This window comes from Carassius carassius, chromosome 43, assembly GCF_963082965.1.
Source record: "Carassius carassius chromosome 43, fCarCar2.1, whole genome shotgun sequence".
Lineage (NCBI taxonomy): Eukaryota > Metazoa > Chordata > Actinopteri > Cypriniformes > Cyprinidae > Carassius > Carassius carassius.
Window position 1 is genome coordinate 4,258,181 of NC_081797.1, and position 18,801 is coordinate 4,276,981.

The following is an 18,801-nucleotide window of genomic DNA, read 5'->3' on the forward strand; positions in this document are numbered from 1 at the left end:
AACACCCTTGCAATGTGTGACAACAGTTTTGCATGAGCAAACACCATTCAGATTTTCTTTGGGTACTACGCAAACTGTAGTTTCCAGTATGATTGTATCTCTCAGGATGACGCAGAATGTAAACACATCCACAGATGGATGAGTCTGGAGCTAAATAATCCTGTTGTTTTCAGATGCACCTCTGAGGGGCTTTTTTTTCTCCAGTTGTTTGTTCTGGATTCAAACATGCGTTTAATGGGTGGAATTCATTGGGATGGTAACCTTGGTAACCCTCCGGCCCAAATTACCTCTGGTTTTTCTAGTCAAAGGGAGGCGTTCTCTCCATCACAGTAAGAGAGGGTGGAAAATATATGCAATTGTTGCTCTCAAACCTTGAGCGTGTTATTTGAAGAGAGGAAACACCAGATCACTAACGTTATTGTCTGTTACTGACTCAAATATAATGTTTAGACCCCCGTACAGCCTTGTTACAGGGTCCTGTGTGTTTGCTGCACTGTTTGACACTTTGATCTGTGCTTCTGCAAAATACAACAAAAGAGGATGTGGTGCCTTACCACTTCCTGGTTGGCGTTTAAAACAGGCCTCACCCGTATATGAGTTCTTGTTTTTGTTTAAAGTCGATTCAGAAAGATGGTCGGTTGTGTTGTAGTTACTCGACCCTTGTAAAAAAGGTGTCTGGACCATTTGGATGACATTTCATCGGAAAGAAGAGTGATTTCTCCAGACGTGTGGCGAGAGCTGAGGTGAAAGTTTTGACAGCAAACATGGCTGTACTGTATTGCTCTTTCATAGCATCTCAGTAGACTTTCTGTTTTAGGTTTCTCCTAGAATTGTTTTGGAGGATCAAAATCGAAACAATTGTCGATGAACATGAATTGTAAAGCTAACTTGAATAGCATATTTCAGAACATTTTTTTTTGAAGAAGTTTGTATTAAGATTTTTTTTTTATATCTGAGCATAGTTTGAGACATTATTGAGATCTTAAACTCTAAATCTGTGAAGTTTCAATATGCTCTTGAATGTACCTCATTGCTTCACATTTAAAGCAACAGTTTACTCTAAAACGAGAATTATGATGCATTTATGTGCTTTGTGAAGCTTAAAGGTCATGGTCACCATTGCATTTTGTGTTCCATACTGTAGATATATTTTTGAAATGCTAGACTTTTCACTTCTGGGCCAACTATTGCTCTAAATCGGAAGACACTGGCTGAGATCTTGTTTTTCTCTCGCGCAGCATGTTTTTGTTGTCAGAGAGCTTTATGTTTTTTCCGTCAGTCTGTGTTATGTCAATGTGGGCTGGCGTGTGTGATGCAGGAAGGCAGAAATCTCCGAGCTCCGTGTTTTGTCCTCCGTTCAGATCAGTGCAGACGTCTGCTGTGTGTTGTGCAGATCTCCGTTCTTTTGTTTTGACGTTTGTAGTCGGCTCCGGTTCGCCGTACTTCATCATAGCCATAAAAATGTCCGTTCGAAAACAAAACCTCGAGATGAATCGCGCCCTTGAAATCCCCTCAGGACGCAAACACGCAGACAGAACTCGAACATCACTTGGTTTTCAAACAGAAGCGCCAGAAATCAAATGTCTGCTGAGTGAAACTATTAATAAAGTTCACTTTTTGACACAAACTATGTTTTGAAACAGTCAAATGAATGGCAGACCGTGGAGCTGAAGAGGAAAAGGGCGAACTATGCAGTCGTCAGGGTGAGCGATACTCATTACTCACGTCATCATGACATAAGCTAACTTATGTATGTACTTCGAAAGCTAATACGTTTGGCTACAGTATGTTCACTAGTTTTGGGAGAATATATAAACATATCTGTCTTGTCTAGATATGCCATTATGTGTACTAGGCCTATATACAACTAGAGCACACTAAACAGAACAGTAGGCTATATCCCACAATGCAATACACTCAACTTGATCTCTCATTTCTAGTATAATGAATGAACTGGAAATAATTAGAGCCCTAATTTTTTATGTAATATTTTAATTATAATTAAATATATATATTTTTAGTAGAAATGGGCCTATATTTTGAACAAATGTACTTTAAACAGTGAGCAGCCAATCAGAAAATTATTTTGATATTACATTTTATTTTATTTTTGTTACATAAAAAATGTACAGTTGATTCTGGAGACACTAATCCTAATCTTCTATACTATATAATTAATATAGTATGTGAATTAGTATGCAGTCATACTCATTTATGAAGGACAGACTCATAGATGAAAGTAAATAAGTGGTAAATGACATTTTATTTTTGATTTTAAGGAGGAGAGAGAAAAATGATCATTCAGTCGACATCTTTAAATGACCCCAAACTCAACAAACTTAAAGAGGTGAGATACTTAACTTTTTAGGGTGGTATTGCATAAGCTAATGCTCAGGTTTGTTAACCTGGGTGGTTTCTGATTTGGTTTCTGATTCTGATTCTACTCTACTAACTAACCATGTGGTCTCAAGGAGAACATAATTTCCTGAGTAGGGTCTGAATATCTGTTTTCTCTGGTGCTTTGTGGCAGGTTTTGGTGGAATGGATCAACAAAACTCTGAAAGTTGAACACATTGTGGTGCGATCACTGGAGGAAGACCTCTATGATGGACTCGTCTTTCATCACCTGTTACGTAAGAATCATGTCAAAGCAACAAAATTATTAACATGCACATTGGGTGAAGCTCACATACTGTATATACTTCAAGGAATATTTCACCCCAAAAATGAAAACATGCTATAATTGTATTACTCTCAGGCCATCCAAGATGTAGACGAGTTTGTTTCTTCATTAGATTTAGAGAAATGTAGCATTGCATCACTTGGTCAACAATGGATCCTCTGCAGTGAATGGGTGTCGTCAGAATGAGAGTCCAAACAGCTGATAAAATCATCGCAATAATCCACAAGTAATCCACACCACTCTAGTATATCAGTTAATGTCTTGTAAAGGAAAAAGCTGTGTGTTTCTAATAAAGAAATACATCAAGGCATTTTAACCTTACACTGTCGCTTCTGTCAGTCAGTTTTTAGGAAGCAACATTTTGAAGTTAAAAGCATCTTGATGCATTTGTTTTTAACAAACACAACTTTTCACATCACAAGACATTATTTGATGGACTGGAGTGGTGTGGATTATTTTGGATTATTGTGATGTTTTTATCAGCTGTTTGGACTCTAATTCTGACGGCACCCATTCACTGCAGAGGATTCATTGGTAAGGAACTGATGTAATGCTATCTGTTCCGATGAAGAAACAAACTCATCTACATCTTGGAAAACCTGAGGGTGAGTAAATCCTCGGCAAATTTTCATTTTTAGGTAAACTATTGTTGAATTGTCATAAAAAATTGAGACTTTTTTTAAAGGTGAAAGGTCACCCTCTATACAATCACGTTGTCACGCCTGTGTATGTTTTGATCCCAGGCAGGTTAGCAGATGTTCATGTACATGTAGAGGAGATCGCGTTGAGCACTGATGCACAGGTACGAAAACTAGAGGTGATCCTGACAGCTCTCAATGAGACCTTAGAGATGAACGAGGAAACGGTCAAATGGAACGTTAAACGTAAGCCAATCAGATCAGCTATTGTCACTGACCTATTTACATATTTATAAGCATACCCACTGTTCTCCCACCCAAATCTGTCAGTCATTCACAGCAGAGACCTGTTGGCTACATTGCATCTTCTGGTTGCTATTGCGAGGCGTTTCCAACCTGATCTGGTCCTGCCCCCAAACGTCAGTGTGGAGGTCATCCAGTGTGAGGTGATTGATTAATATTGAACTTATTTGAATATTAAAGAATATTATTTTAAATATTAAGATGCATATAATGAACACAGATTGTTTTCATAATTCACAATAATTCATAATTTAAAAAAATGAATATGCATGTTATAAAGAGCAATTATTTTCATGTATTTTCTCAATTCGTTATTGCATATTTGAAAAAAAAACTATGTATATTATAATGAAAAAAATGACTGCATGTTTTCATAACATTTCATTGTTTGTTACTACATGTTATTTGAAAAATTTACATTAATTATTATGGAAAAATATGACTCATTGCAAATTATAAAAAACATAATAATGTGCATATTATATTGACCAACTCATTACTGCATCATTTTTGAAAAATGGCTGTTTTCATTATTTCTCACAATTTATGACCTCATATTATTTAAAAAAATTACCAAGCATATCATAATGAAAAAATTGATTTAATATATATATATATATACATATATATATATATATATATATTTTTTTTTACAATTCATCAATGTATATTTAAAAAAAAGAAATCAATATGCGTATTAAAAAGAAAAAAATATGTCTAATTTTTACCAATTCATCAATCCAGATTTTTGAAAAAATAAATAAATAATGATAATTATAATTTATCATTGCAAAATATTTAAAAAAACAAAAAAAAATCATCTGCATATTATAATGAAAAATTGCTTAATTTTTTTCCCACAATCATTGTATATTGTTTGAAAAATTATAATGAAAAAAAGATGTTATAACTTTTTCACAATTTATTATCTGAAAAATCTATATGCATATTATATTGAAAAAATACTATAAAGTTCTCACAGTTCACATTGTGTGAAAAAATAATGTGCATTTTATTAAAAGGAAAAAAAAATCTGTTTATGTAAAAAAATAAAATAAAATAACTTTTCTGCTCCTGTAATCAAAGCTGATAACATTAAAAATTGTATTAACCACCAACATTATAGGAGCCTAATATCCATCATCCAGTCAGATCCAAATGGAATCAAGTCCCACATTATTCATTTTTGAATATTCACTGAGCAGTTAAATTACATTACAGAAGTTAAATATTCATGTTGTCAGCATTCATTAAAATCTAATTTGTTAAACAGGTCACAAAAAGTGGTGTTAAGGCAGACAAGCAGACAGAATTCATCACATTTCAAAGGTCTGTAAAGATCCTCCTTCCCTATTAAACATTTAACTGCACTTTGAATCTCTGACACGGTCCAAACCAGTGTTTTCATGCTCTGCTGTGTGTCTCCGCAGTAATTCCAGTGAAGCACTAGAGAGAGAATCTAACAGTGAGTCAGACGGAGGCTGAACTCTGAGCTTTTTCATTTCCATATTTATAAGCATCAGTACCTTACAGATAGTGGAGGCGTATAAAGAAGAAAGCGTTTGCTACTTAATCTCTCTCTTGCACTGTCTTTGCAGAGGAATGTCCCATTGATGAGCTCTTTAAGCTGGAGGCTCACAAAATTGAGACCGTGAAAAAGGTTGGGATCCAGTTTGGGATATATCTCTAAATGTAGCCTTTGACACACACATCTTCCACAGTTTCATTAAGTTTTCTTTCCTATGCAGGCCATTTTGCACTTTGTGAATAAGAACATGTCATCTCTGGGATTGAACGTGACCGACCTCGACAAACAGGTGTGCAAACAAAATTGAAAAGCCTTATGTTTAATTTTTTTTTTCTGTAGGTCGACTGAAATTTACTTAGCCTTAAAGATACAGTTTGTAGGACCTGCCACTAGAGGGCGCACTATCAAAACAATAACAATCGTGTGGCTTGATGACGCTAAGAAGGAGCTTGGAATGATGGGATTTGTTGTCTTCTACCCAACCGCTGATGGCCATCAATCAGACGGAAAGATAAATCATGAATTAAACGCGAGTTCAACGATTTGCGCAAGTAGATTACATACAAAGCCAATGCAAAGACGCGATCAGACTATGAATCAGACACGTCCTCGCGTAGGTCTAGAGATGCAATGCCCCGCGTTTGGCGTCTATGGCCCATAATACTAATCTTGTTGATCGTTATAATAGCATACGTTTTCTGTAAAGATACGAATCAAAACAACTCCCCTGTCGAGTAAAACACAAGTGAGATCGGCATCTCTTTCTAGTTGAAGTTTGTCGGGAAGCTACTTCCGCATTTGTCCACGACACTGTTGTCTTGTGGTTTCTACGTCAGTAAAGGCGGTAACAAAGGGTAACTAACGTCATTGACAGGCGGCTGCACTGCCCCGTGTCACTGTTTAGAATGGAAATTTTTTCATGATTTACAAGTAGTTGAAAACATCATATACAGATATTGTTAGTAATCAGCTGGACAAAATATATAACACTAGCCTAGTGGTTTTTGGACATTTTACTGCAAATATCTTACAAATTGTACCTTTAAGCCATTCAAAATGTAGATGTAGATGAGTTCGTTTCTTCATCGGATTTGGAGAAATGTATAATTACATCACTCACCAATGGATCCTTTGGAGTGAATGGGTAACGTCAGAATGAGAGTCAAACATCTGATAAAAACATCACAATAATCCACAAGTAATCCATAGAACTCCAGTCCATCAATATATGTCTTGTGAAGCCAAAAGCTGCATGTTTTTAATAAACAAGCACGTCATTAAGATGTGAGTCTCTCCTTATTCAGATGAAATATGCACAGATCAAGCACTGTTTACAAGTGAAAACAGTATATAAAATAGTTATAACCAAATATGTTGGTGGGCTTTGATGCGAGAGGTCAACAAAAAATGGATTTTTTAGAATGAAATGATAACAAAAATATATTTTTTGACAATATAAGCCCTTTATGGGCTTGTTTTTGATGTCATGTTTCATGTTTATGATTTTATAATGTGATTTTGTTAGTTTGCAGATGGAGTGATTCTGCTCTTGTTGATCGGTCAGTTGGAGGGCTTCTTCATTCCACTCTGTGAGTTCTTCCTTTGTCCTGTCGGGAGCTCAGAAATGGTAAGAACCTGAGAAAATATTTAGATTTTGCATTTGCATTGAAACAAGAGAACCATGTTGTTAGTGAGCTCCATTTCGCTTTACAACAATAAGCACTATTTAATCCAGGCTTATAGGATTTTACATCAGTGCAACTTCACAAGCACCTCTAGGAAATGTCTCGCCATTTTATAATTAACGTCTCTTAGGATGACTGTGAATGTGACAGCACAGCTGCATAAGCCATGTTAAGAAACCGAGGGTAATGCAAAAGACAGAAATCAAAACTAATGATCTCACGGTTACCAGAGAATATGCAGTGTTGGGGGTTTACATTACATTTAGTTGTTTGTTTAAAAATGTTTTGATCTTTTTGTCATTTTTGTTTATTCACCTATGCAGCTTCATAATGTGACGCTTGCATTGGATCTTCTCATAGACCGAGGACTTCCTGTTCAGTCAGTTGACCCTCAAGGTAATTATTTTTGGACAATCCAAACCTTTGTTGTCGAGTGTGTACATTGTAAACAAAACCACTTGAGGAACTCAAATCTTATTAGGCAGCATCATTTTCCTTCCATCTGTTGTCCTAAGACAAGATCGCATTTTGGTTTTAGGAAAACTTTGATGAAAGGTTTTGATCCACTATATTATAATAATACATTTGTTTTGTATAGCACCTTTAAAAGAGTACTTTCTCAAAGTGCTTAACACAATCAAACACAACAATCCAGGATATGTGCTCTACTGCATGAAATAAAATCCATATTTAAGCTGTTTTTGTGTACTTGTGTAGAATAGCACTTAGCATTGATTGCTGATCTGTCTGGTTGTTCATTCAATAATAAGCTCATTTTTCATGTCTCTCACAGATATTGTTTCCCAAGATGTTCCAGCCACTGTGAAAGTGCTGTATTACTTATTCAATAGGCACAAAAACAAATAATCTAGCAACTCCAGACATTTCATTTCAATAAAAACTTTCAGAATGCTTTAAATAATCAAATTCACTGTAAATGTGCATCTTTCTTCTGACTAAAAATCAGGGCACAGAATTGACAGTCACATTACTTTGGCTCTCTGAGTGTTACAACACATTAAAAGCAATTGTAAAGAGTGTGTCTGAACCATTGAAGAGGCTTCAGAGAGAAAATGAGAGGACATGGCCACTCATCTCATCATGGAAATAGCTTTTGGATGCTGACAGCTTCAATTTAATGTCATATTTTCACTCTTCTACTTTCCATGTTTTTTTTTCTTCTTTTGGATAGATGTGCATTAGTCTTAATGTATTGCTCAACAGTTTTCTGCTGACTTGCAGCTTGTTTTCAAATAAAAGTGGCATATATAGCAGATCTGAGACGATGTAACTTTTTCTTTATTAGACTTCTCGACTCATTTGTGTGTACGTGCGCGCGCGCCTGTGTGACGCGCTTTATTATTTTGAATCTGAAGAACCGTTTGTGGAGAGGGGAAATGAATGTGCAAAAAAAAAAACTTTTATTTTAAATAAAAAATATTATTATATTCCCTATTCTAAGCTATAAAAGTAGTTACAAAAAAATATTTAAAATTCAAACTTATTTCGACGCTCTGTGACAGACAGACACAGTCTTCCATCAGTTCAAGCGGAAGCAGAAGTAAGAAGCGCGTGAACCGATCATCGCTTGCTCATCTAGTTATGAAAATCATGAATGAACATTATAAGGTACATTAAAAGATACAGTACAGCATACTGAAACGTGTAAACTTTCATGTAGTCGCCTATTCAGTGTTTCAATCGCGAAAAGACGTCAATACAACCGCTTGGGAACAAACTGTGACGTGATACATTTAACGTTACTTCAGGAAAGTCTGTTATTTTTCAGTTGAAATCCTGAGCTAAAATGTACTTTTCCAAAGCTCTGTAGTTAGAAACCTTTGCTAAAATCTTAAATATTTTGTTAAATATTGGTCAGCGTGTGAACAAATTTCAGTTGACCACTACAAACACATTATTTGGAGAAACTTTGGACAAACTCGAGCTCATATTATTCTTGACCTCAACAGGAAATGACTAACCGAGACTACTCTCCATCCACCCCCGTGATTTAATTTCCTTAATATATGTTTTGTAAAATTGGATACGGTGAATGACTTCCATTTAATTTAAATGGTAAAAGCATTATGGGCGTTTTAAGAGGGTCTCCTCTCAGCGAATGGGCCGGGATTCGAGGTGCGGGTAGATGGATGCTCTGATGGGTTTTTAATGGTGAATTGCGCTGGGGTAATTTATTTTACCATTGCTGTTACTGAGCAGAAAACGAATAAGAGGCTGACATTTTTCATCCTAACGCTCGTATTTTATTAGTTTATATTCATAACAGCAATTTTTCAGCCTTTCTTATCCCTTGTCGTGGGTGTTAGTGTCATAAAAATGAATGAAATCTGTAGGACGGTGAGCGGTAAGAAAGCAGATTGCAATAGAGATTTGTAGGTGGCTTGGACAGACAGATGGACACAATGTCTGGAAATTCTCACATTATTCATTTTAAAAGCAGCCTACATAATGACCCCGAGTGACTAGACATCACCCCGTCTAGAAATCTACAATGCTCTGATTATAAGCCTGTGAGACAGAAAATATCCATCCCTGTGCAGTTCACCCTCTGTGTCCACTCCGAAACATCTAATGGCCTGCGGTGCTGGGATGATTTCTGGGGTTGGTGAGGGGGTTACTGAAGGAAGTGTATGGTTTAAGTGAATATAGACGCCAACAACGTATGACTGAAACCCCCTGCTGATGTCTAATCATCTCATGCCTAGAGCAAGAAAGGCGTCTACTGGAGATAATGCTTCATTGAGAAAGCCAAACTGTGGGTAAGAACAACACAAACAAACATTGCAACTTTCTAAAAGTTTATTTTTCCTGTGTTGTACAAAGTATAACATAATGCTACATTGTACATTGTGAAACAATGATGAGAGTTGTGTTTGTGTGTGTTTACCAGACCACCTGTTGTGGGGTAAAAGTCACAAAGCCATACGTACAGGTGAAGATTGACAGTAAGGCAACTGTTGATGTAGAGACTGGAGCGCAACATTGGACTTTTTTAGGTAAACACTAATTTATTGTACGTGAAACGGTTTTCCAGCGGTGACTTTAGAGTTGCAATTACTTAACGGCAAATCTCGGCTTTCAATTCAAGCTTCCATAATGGTGAGAATCCAATTATGGGAATGATCCTTGTTTCCTAGAACATCATGTTGATTAAAGGTTGAATAATGACTCCTGGAGGGCGGCAAAAAGTTGTTTAAAACCCATCCATTGAATGCCGATCCCTGATACGAGTTCAGTCAAATTACTTAGTATGGCTGACAATCAGAAAATGTCACTATTAGTGCAGATTTTGTGTGGAGTTTAAAATAGAAATCTAAATACAAACTCCTCCTGGATCCTAGACATTTTTCACAAAACGTCAAATATAGTCAAAAGGAAAATAAGAAATTATATTTTGCCTAAAGAAAACAAAGCTTATTTAAAGAATTTAGATTTCTTTTATTTTGTACAATTAATTTTCATGATGTTCTCTTTATCATAAAACAAATATATATACATATATATAGGCCTAGTTAAAAAATAATAAAGATTATTGTACTGCTTTTCATTTATGCTTATTTTAATTACAATCATTTATTGGTAATGATTATAACAACAGAAAACTCAAAAGCAAAATATACTGATGGATTACGGTAAAGGCAATTTGAAGGTAAAATGTGTTTCACTTTTATGAAAATGACATGCAATACAAAAGCAGTGCAAAAATTTAATTTGTCTTAGCAATTTGCTTCATTTTCTTTATGTAAAATATGGTTTCTTATTTATTGCTATTGATTTTAGAAGTGAAATATGACCTGGACATGTTATGCCTTAACCCACACAGAATCTGCAAATTTCACATTTTTGGTTGTGCATTTTTCATAATTGTGGCCAAAGAAAATAAGTAGAATTTTGTGGAATGGTTTTATTTTTACAAAATATGTCAAACTGACCTGATCAAAGACACCAGGGTACAAGCTTTGTAAATAATGAGTGAATTTTGCAGAAATCTGTGGGCAGTGATTTCATGCTGACCTATCAGTGCCCGAACATCTTCAACAGAGTATCCATATTCTCTAGAAAAGATGATGAATCACAGTCAATTTTCCTGCCAAATGACGCCATAATTAAACTCACACCTGCTGAAATCAGAGATCACATCTCCTTCTTGTAATCTCATCTGATAAGCTCCACCTTGAGCTCGTTTCTGAACCACCAACTACTTCAGTCCAAAGATGACATGATGGCACTGTTCTCCTGTATGAGTGTAATTGGGATGCTGTCTGCCAACAACTGCGTTGTGGACTCCAACCAACAGGCATATTCTAAACTTATTGCTAACACGTGAAATAAGTTTATGTTAGACTTGAGCACTCTTGTTCTATTTTCGATGAAATCTGGAAATTAGCTAAGTAGGCCTAGATTTTCCTTGGTCTTTTGTTGTTTTTGGAACATTCCCATTAGAGTCATTGACCAAATCCAAAAATCATGGAGAAATGATTGGTTGATGAAAATGCCATAAGCTTAGAATCTGATTTGACAGTAATGTTCCTACAGAACAAGCGAGCATGTTGATGAAAGAACATGTTCTTCTTGGCTATATCAAGTTTAGCTAAATTTTTTAACAAGCATGAGAAGCTTATACCCAGCTAACAATGAATGTTTTCAGAACTTTGGCTAATGTTTGGCAAGATTAATTTAAAGTTATGAACAAATGTTCTTCCAGTCCATTAATAATAAAAGAATATTCGTTCAGAGTTATTTAGTCTTTAATAATGTTCCCAAAATGTTAGCACAAAAAAAGTTATTTTTACATTTTTCATGGAATGTTTAATTTCTAAAACAATTTTTTTTTCAAATGTTACTTAGAATGTTCAGAGGATATTCTAAAGTAACATTCACATAATATGTGGAAATTTATAAAATGTAATATTCCCTTAATGTTCACATAACAGTAACTTTTTAAAAATAGTTTAAAAACGTAACATTTTTGAATGTTTAGATAATATGCAGAAATAACATGTTTATGGGAATGCTAGCAAAACAATCTTAGAACATTGTTAGCTGGGTAACGCCTTCCTTACAAAATCAAGGTAAACAAAGGCCATGTAAATTTTTTTCCTCTTTGCTGACCTTTCTGTAAGTGTGTGACTGTCTGCTTTGTCATGTTCAATGGAGTGTGCAATCTTGTTTTTATTTTGGCATTTCACTCAGAATCTAAAGTCTAAATGAACTCAACCGATCAATATCAATAATAGAGTGTGTACCACTGAACAAAACCTCTTCAGGTCTCAAAACACCCTGACAAACATAGACAATGAACTTTACAGGCCATGAAACAAAATGTGTGGGGTGAAAAAAAAAATGCAATTTAACACAATTTGCTACCTCACTGATTCTTCCAGATGGGAAAATGTCAAATCACAACAGTAGTCAAAAACAGACATTCACCATACTATTTCATTTCACATCTTCACTGCAAAACCACCCACGACATGTGAGTTTTGATATTTACGCAAAAAGGTCATTAAACTTCTAGTATTGAGTCATGAGAGTGCTTGGATCTTTTAAATGATGTTTGACGTCTTCATTCATCACTCAACGTTTTCCCTGACTACGAATAAATAAACTGACACTGCACAGTTACAGAGAGTTTAATCCAGAACCGCTCACAAAATGGTGCAGAAACGGCTACATAGGTCCTCCAAAGAAGTGTTGGGTGAGTTCTGTGTCTCTCGAAGTCCAGTTTGGTCTGAAGTCTGGTTCTGGAGTTGCACAAATCTCGCTAAAGCTGCTCTTCAGAATGTCTTGTACCACCACTGGACCATTTCCAGTTGGCTCTGAGTTGAGGTTCTGGGTTTGTCGAGGGGTTGAAGGTTGTGCTCTGTGAGATTTTTTGGCCACATCAAAAGGCTTGGGGCCAATGGGCCCCTGTGACATGTAGGTCCATGTGGCAGGGGCATGTACTACGCTTCCCACAATGCACTTCCTCACCGGGGGACTCCAACCGTTGGTCCTTGCGTTTCGTCAGTCTCTGTTAATTTTTTTTTTTTTTTAAATAAAAAAGAGCATAAGGAATTGATTAGTAAAAAAAAATGCAACAAAACAATGGATATAATGAAATGTTATTAAAATTGTAATTATAATATTCTATGTGAATATTTTTTCAAATGTAACTTAAATTTGTGATGCAAAGTTGAATCATTACTCATCATTACCATTACATCCATTCAGCATCATTACTTGTCAAATGATCCTTCAGAAATCATTCTAATATGCTGATTTAGTGCTTAGTTATTATCAGTTATTGATGCTCAACTATTAATAATGGTTCAAATTATCAGTGTTGAAATTTTTTTTTTCTGATGAATATTTTTGTTCAGGGTTCTTTGAAGAATGGAAATTTCAAAAGAACAGGACTTATTTGTAACAGAAATCTTTTTCAACATTATAAAAAATATTTGTTTTTGACCAGACTACGTTCAAAAACATTCAAAAATTGTAACAATTCCAAACTTGACCGGTAGTGTATATATTTAAAACATGTACGTTTTTGTTCTTGGATTAATCTGTGACCAATAATAGTGAGAAAATGCATCTGTCCACTAACATTGAATCACCCATCTGACAGATAATTAGCTCACTGCATCATTCTGTTGCTGGATTAATTTGGCAAGACCTAGACAAGACAACTGACTGGAAGCTGACTTGATTTCATTACTATATATAGCATCTTATTACAAACACAAAGATGCACACACCTTGAATAGACCAAGAACTGCCTATTTAGAGAGAAAGAGCCCTCTGCTCGACATTTAAAGTGTATTGATTGCTTTATTTGATGTTTAGAGGTGAGATAAGTGGTGCTGTAAAAGATAAGATGTAAGAGAATGCTCAAGGACAGCTGCAAGGCATCTGCTAAATGGAAAAAAAGTTAATGCAATTTATAAATGCATTTTTGAGCACAATATTTATCAAATAGTCAAAGTGTAATATGTGCAGAAGTTTGGTCCATTCATGTAACTGGCAAAACATAGCATCCGTGTGTGTGTGTGTGTCTGAAGAGGTGGACAGCGGAAATGTCACACTCTGTGGCCCGTGTTTGGTACAGCTCTTGGAGCACACGCACTCAAGTGTGGACATGACAAGTGCAGGTTTCACTGTGTGCTCTTACAGAAATCTGCCCATAGTACAAGAGAGGGAGAGACCGTGAGTTGGCAGACCTTCTCTAATAATACACCATATGCTGCCTCCAAGATCTTTCTCTGAATCCAGGCTATGTCTCTGGTGTGAAGCTACTACTAAAAAGAACCAGCTCAGAAGAGTCAATAGCTTTCACTAGTCAAGCTGTGTTTGTGTTTCATTATAATAGACTCATAAGAATCATAAGCATCAAAATTAGAGTGGCAAGACTAAATGCAGTTTTTTTTTTTTTTTGCTAAGAAGAATCGCCACACAAAAGTCATCAGGTATCAGATTGCATTGGCTGTGCTGTATATTTGTGATTCACTAAAAAAAAACAGACTCCGAGTCATTCTTTTGGGAATCTGACTTCACTGGTTGCACTGTATGTTTGTGATTCACTATTAAGATATTACTCTCAAGATTCATTCTCTCTGTAATCGTTGCCCTGTGTGTTTGTGATTCGCTAAAAAGTACTAGTTAATGAGAGTCATTCTTTCGGGAATCTGACTTCACTGGTCGTGCTGTATTTTTGTGGATTTGCTAAAAAGAATCAGCTCATATGCATCATTCTCTCTGGAATTAGAAATCACTGGTCATGCCACATGTTTGCGATTCACTAAAGAACTAGCCCATAAGACTAATTTTCACAGGAATCTGACTTCACTGGTTAATATTTGTGATTCGCTAATATGTACAGACTCTGTCATTAACTCAGAAATTGGACTTCGACGATTGTGTTTAGTGCTTGCAAAAATGAAGCAAAAGAACACATTCACATTTTAAGAATCGAATGCATGTGTGAGAAATCGTTAACAGGAACAAACGCCATGGAAATTGAATCTGTAGTTTTCTTTTCAACCCTACGTTGAATAACTTTTAAATTTCATTACATCTGTTTCTCATTGACAGTGATGCATTTAAACTGAGAGCAAATAGAGGCAGTTTTGTTAGGAGGAACATTGGAGAAGCAAAGAAAAAAGACCACTGTAATCCCACGTGTGCCATCTAGAGATTTAGAAGAGATTTCAGCAATGTCCTAAAAGCAATAATGAACAAGCTAGCAATAAATGTTTTCTCTTGTGTTTGACAACGTCCAAAAAACCATCAATCTGACATGCTGAGCAACCAGGATCTAATCGCATAAACCATCAGAGAAGCTCAGTGTGTCTTAAGGGGGCAGTGAAATATGGCTCTTAATAAAATGTGTCCTGTTTATAGGCATTTAAAGCTGATTCCCATGCATGACGTGCCAGTCAAACCAGATGTTGCAGAGCGAGCACACAAGATCTTCCCCCATCATTCCCCGGGGCCTCTGCCCTTCTCTAGATCATACAATATAAGAATCAGATGCCATTTAAAGACCATGGCAGTGTTTTCTCAGGCCAGCAGGAGGGAAACGGCACGTAGCCCTCAAATAAAAACACAGTAAACGGGCAAAGAGTGATCCGACCATATAAACGGCTTTATGAATAGACCATAAAGCAGTAATTGAATTCACTTAGTTCTATTTTAGTCAGGGACCTCCATTTGTGGTCGTCTTTTTCTGTTGTTTTTTTTTCTTTCTAACAGATGTTCCCCACTGAGCTGGACTCAATTCAGTAAATTCCCACAATGCTCTTAGGGAAGGGGCTTTAAAGATTTCGACCATCAAACTCTTATGAAAGGCAGTTCATGTCTTCAGCTAGTACAATGGCATGCTGTGCTTTTTCAGTGCCACTATACACTAAAGAACTAATTTACTATAGACTGCAGAGAAATAAAAACTGTAACTGGCTTTGTACCTATCATATATAAAATATAATTGTAAAATAATAATAGCAAATAGTATTTTTATTTTTGTTGTTATTATTACCATCATTATTATTTCTATGTATGTTTATATATAATATATATATATATATATATATATATATATATATATATATATATATATATATATACATACATACATACATACATACATATATATATATATTACATATATAATAATAATAAGAAAATGTATCGTTGTTGTTGTTATTATTTGTTCATATATATATATAAATATGACAAAATTTGTATCTATAAATAATATAGAAATGCATGTACATATATTCATACACACATAATAATAATAATATAACTTTATAGATGTATCTAAAAATAATAATTGTATTATTCTTACATAATTTATTATATATGTGATTTTGTAGTAGTAGTAATAATAACAATAATAATAATTAGATAAGTTATTTTGGTATTATTTATACATGTTTATATATATATATATATATATATATATATATATATATATATACACAAAATAATAACAATAATAATCAGAACTTTATAGATGGATATGAAAAATAATTGTATTCCTTACAAAGATTTTTTGATTTAGTAAAATATATAATAACATAGTTCTTATAAATGGATATATAACAATATGTAGTAATAAAAATATTTTAATATCTGTTTTTCTAAAAGTTTATATACTGTATGATGAATATACATTATTATTTTTCATTCTTTATATACTACAGTAAAATTATACCTACTGTATAGAATATTGATATTTTTTAATAACATTTTCCAGCATCAGTTTAATTCTATCCCCAAAGAAAGAGAAATGCTGACAGAACATACTTGATGACAACACAGTTATATGGATAGAGTTTTTGACCAAAGAGATTTCATAATGGGTGGGGCCAACCAACACACCCACATAATAGAAAACAAGTGATCAACAAAATGTCATGTAGTGTGTCAGATGTCATAATTGGTTAAACTTAGATTTACGTAAAGATGTGATTTATCGCTTGAAGCTCTTTGGAGTTGTGTCTACTTTAAAGCTCACACATGAAATCTCAGTGTCATACTCATCTCGTATAGTTTCAAAGTCTCCACTCGGAGGCTGAAGCTTTCAGAGACTGCTGTGATTGTTAATGAAAGGGTTCAGCACAAATGACAGGCTTAATTAGATGGGTATTCACTCAGACTAACACGGCTGCAGCGTCTTGCTGACAAACTTGTGTACTGTAAGAGAATAGTGTGTGTCTGTCTGTGTTCCTCCTCAGACAGCACACCCACAGACCAGTGGCTGGAGTTCAGAGTTAGTGGGGTTCTAGCGATCAAATACTTGAAAGATATTCAAGAGTTGTGTTTGAGACACTAAAGACCTGTCAAACTATGTTTAAAGTGATAGTTCACCCCAAAATAAAATTCTGCCATCATTTACTCATTTCAGATTTTGATGAATTTCTGTGGGGGCAGAAATCATGGTATTGAAAAATGTCAATAGACCCTTTATGTCCCTACACTACAAAAACAAATTATGCTCCTTCTCAGTACTTTTGTCTTGTTTTCCTGTACGTATATCTATTATTATATCAAGCAAAAAACAAACAAACTCATTTATGCCTAAAACAAGAAAAAAACATCTGCCAGTGAAAAACTAATTCTTTTTAAATTGTTAATTTTATTTTACAAATTTATTGACAATTTTTTTTTTTTAAGTATGAACATACTTAATATTTTTTTTCTTCAGAAAATAACATTTGATTTATGAATTTTGATTATCAAGTAAAATGTATGCCATTTGATTTAAGAATGTCTTGATATTTGAACTAGAAAATGAAAAAAAAAAAATGCTGCACAAACCAACCAAATCTCAGCCAATCAGAACATATCTGGAGACAATACAGCTATATGAATGGAGTATATTTGACCAATGAGATTTTACTGTGGGTGGGGCCACTCAGCACAACCACATAAAAACAAACCAATGACCATTATATAATGATTTGATAATTGTTCTGAAAAACAAATGAAAATACAAAAGTATTTTATTTTTTTGCAGTGTAAAATGTTTCTTAACCAGAATTTAACCCTGAATATTGCATTGTGAATGTCATATTATTGTCATATTATTTCACAACAGACAATATTATATTCATGATCTTTCACTCACTAGCCGCGTTTCCACTGTCAGGCCAAAAGCGGGCATGCTAGTGTGAGCCAGGGCCAGTTGCTATCACTTCCAGTGCTTGATCATGCATCGTCGGTGCTTCCTCGGGGCCAATGGCCCGAGTTTTTTGGGCCGACAAAAACCTTGGGCCAAAGCAGGCCAGCTGGGGCTAGAAGAGTGGTTATGATCAAAAGAGGAGTTTCTCCGCGTCTGGAGAGCGTCAGCAACCACTTGAAGAAATCAGACTTCAGCTTCTTATTCTCTATCACAAACGTGTATTTATTTATTAACATATTTTATTTGTCATATGTGTGGTCTCGAGAGTTTAGCTCCACGTAGCATATGTCATAAAAATATAATAATGGTTTTTGTTCGGGGGCTTTTATAAAAATATAGAAATGATAATTATTTCAAAATGTGATATATATATATAGACTACTGTGACTGCAAATAGACAGAAACTCGACTGAATAAGCTGGGTATATTCATAATGCTATTTCTGTGGAACTAATTTTCAATCCTGATAAATTAATTCATTATGATCAATGTATCACTTATTATAGTAAAACATCGATACTTTTGGATTTAAATATTTAACAAAACATGCAAACGGCCGCGTTTATCATGTTCGTTTTGTGATCGCGCTAGTTCCAGTGACTTATATCTTATTAGTTTTCTGATAACTTCTCTTTGTTGGTGAAATGATGGGGTTGCATGACGTTGTTCCTGAGGGGCGTGTTAAGGGTGGGTTTTAGTGAATCGCAGCAGAGCTTCTGGCCCGACGGCAGAAACACAGTGCTATTTTGGCCTCGTTGCTACAGGTTCGAGGCTAT

General features: G+C 35.0%; 2 protein-coding genes and 1 long non-coding RNA gene across 6 annotated transcripts in view; 2 read left to right on the forward strand and 1 right to left on the reverse strand.

Annotated features, from left to right (window-relative positions):
• Positions 1-57: 57 nt before the first annotated feature.
• parvg (parvin, gamma) lies at positions 58-8,111 on the forward strand. Of its 3 annotated transcripts, XM_059535657.1 has the most exons (13): positions 60-743; positions 1,644-1,703; positions 2,280-2,347; positions 2,531-2,633; positions 3,427-3,567; positions 3,652-3,767; positions 4,898-4,953; positions 5,055-5,089; positions 5,223-5,284; positions 5,373-5,441; positions 6,678-6,779; positions 7,161-7,233; positions 7,631-8,111. In XM_059535657.1, the coding sequence occupies exons 2-13, from the start codon at positions 1,652-1,654 to the stop codon at positions 7,702-7,704; spliced, it is 951 nt and encodes a 316-aa protein (XP_059391640.1). In that variant the 5' UTR covers positions 60-743; positions 1,644-1,651; the 3' UTR covers positions 7,705-8,111. The 3 variants fall into 3 exon arrangements, with proteins under 3 accessions (XP_059391642.1, XP_059391640.1, XP_059391643.1); XM_059535659.1 differs by lacking the exon at positions 1,644-1,703 and having other exon boundaries at positions 58-743; XM_059535660.1 differs by lacking the exons at positions 60-743; positions 1,644-1,703; positions 2,280-2,347; positions 2,531-2,633 and adding an exon at positions 3,157-3,288.
• Positions 8,112-8,255: 144 nt separating this feature from the next.
• Positions 8,256-18,801, forward strand: part of LOC132124582 (uncharacterized) — an 83,168-nt gene continuing 72,622 nt past the window's right edge. Inside the window, exons 1-3 of one of the 2 annotated variants that reach the window (XR_009426785.1) lie at positions 8,256-8,466; positions 9,564-9,617; positions 9,749-9,854. This is a non-coding gene — a long non-coding RNA (uncharacterized LOC132124582). The remainder of the gene's footprint in view (positions 8,467-9,563; positions 9,618-9,748; positions 9,855-18,801) is intronic. The other variant, XR_009426784.1, reaches the window with a different exon arrangement.
• Positions 12,476-18,801, reverse strand: part of shisal1b (shisa like 1b) — a 49,161-nt gene continuing 42,835 nt past the window's right edge. The window contains exon 5 of the mRNA XM_059535662.1: positions 12,476-12,871. Coding sequence (XP_059391645.1) covers position 12,871 — 1 coding nt within the window. The 3' untranslated portion in view covers positions 12,476-12,870. The remainder of the gene's footprint in view (positions 12,872-18,801) is intronic.

Coding starts and splice junctions, on each gene's coding strand:
- parvg (XM_059535657.1), top strand. CDS start 1,652: ATGGCAGACCGTGGAGCTGAAGAGGAAAAGGGCGAACTATGCAGTCGT. Junction 2,634..3,426: donor CGTCTTTCATCACCTGTTAC/GTAAGAATCATG, acceptor TTTTGATCCCAG/GCAGGTTAGCAGATGTTCAT. Junction 5,285..5,372: donor AAATTGAGACCGTGAAAAAG/GTTGGGATCCAG, acceptor TTTCCTATGCAG/GCCATTTTGCACTTTGTGAA.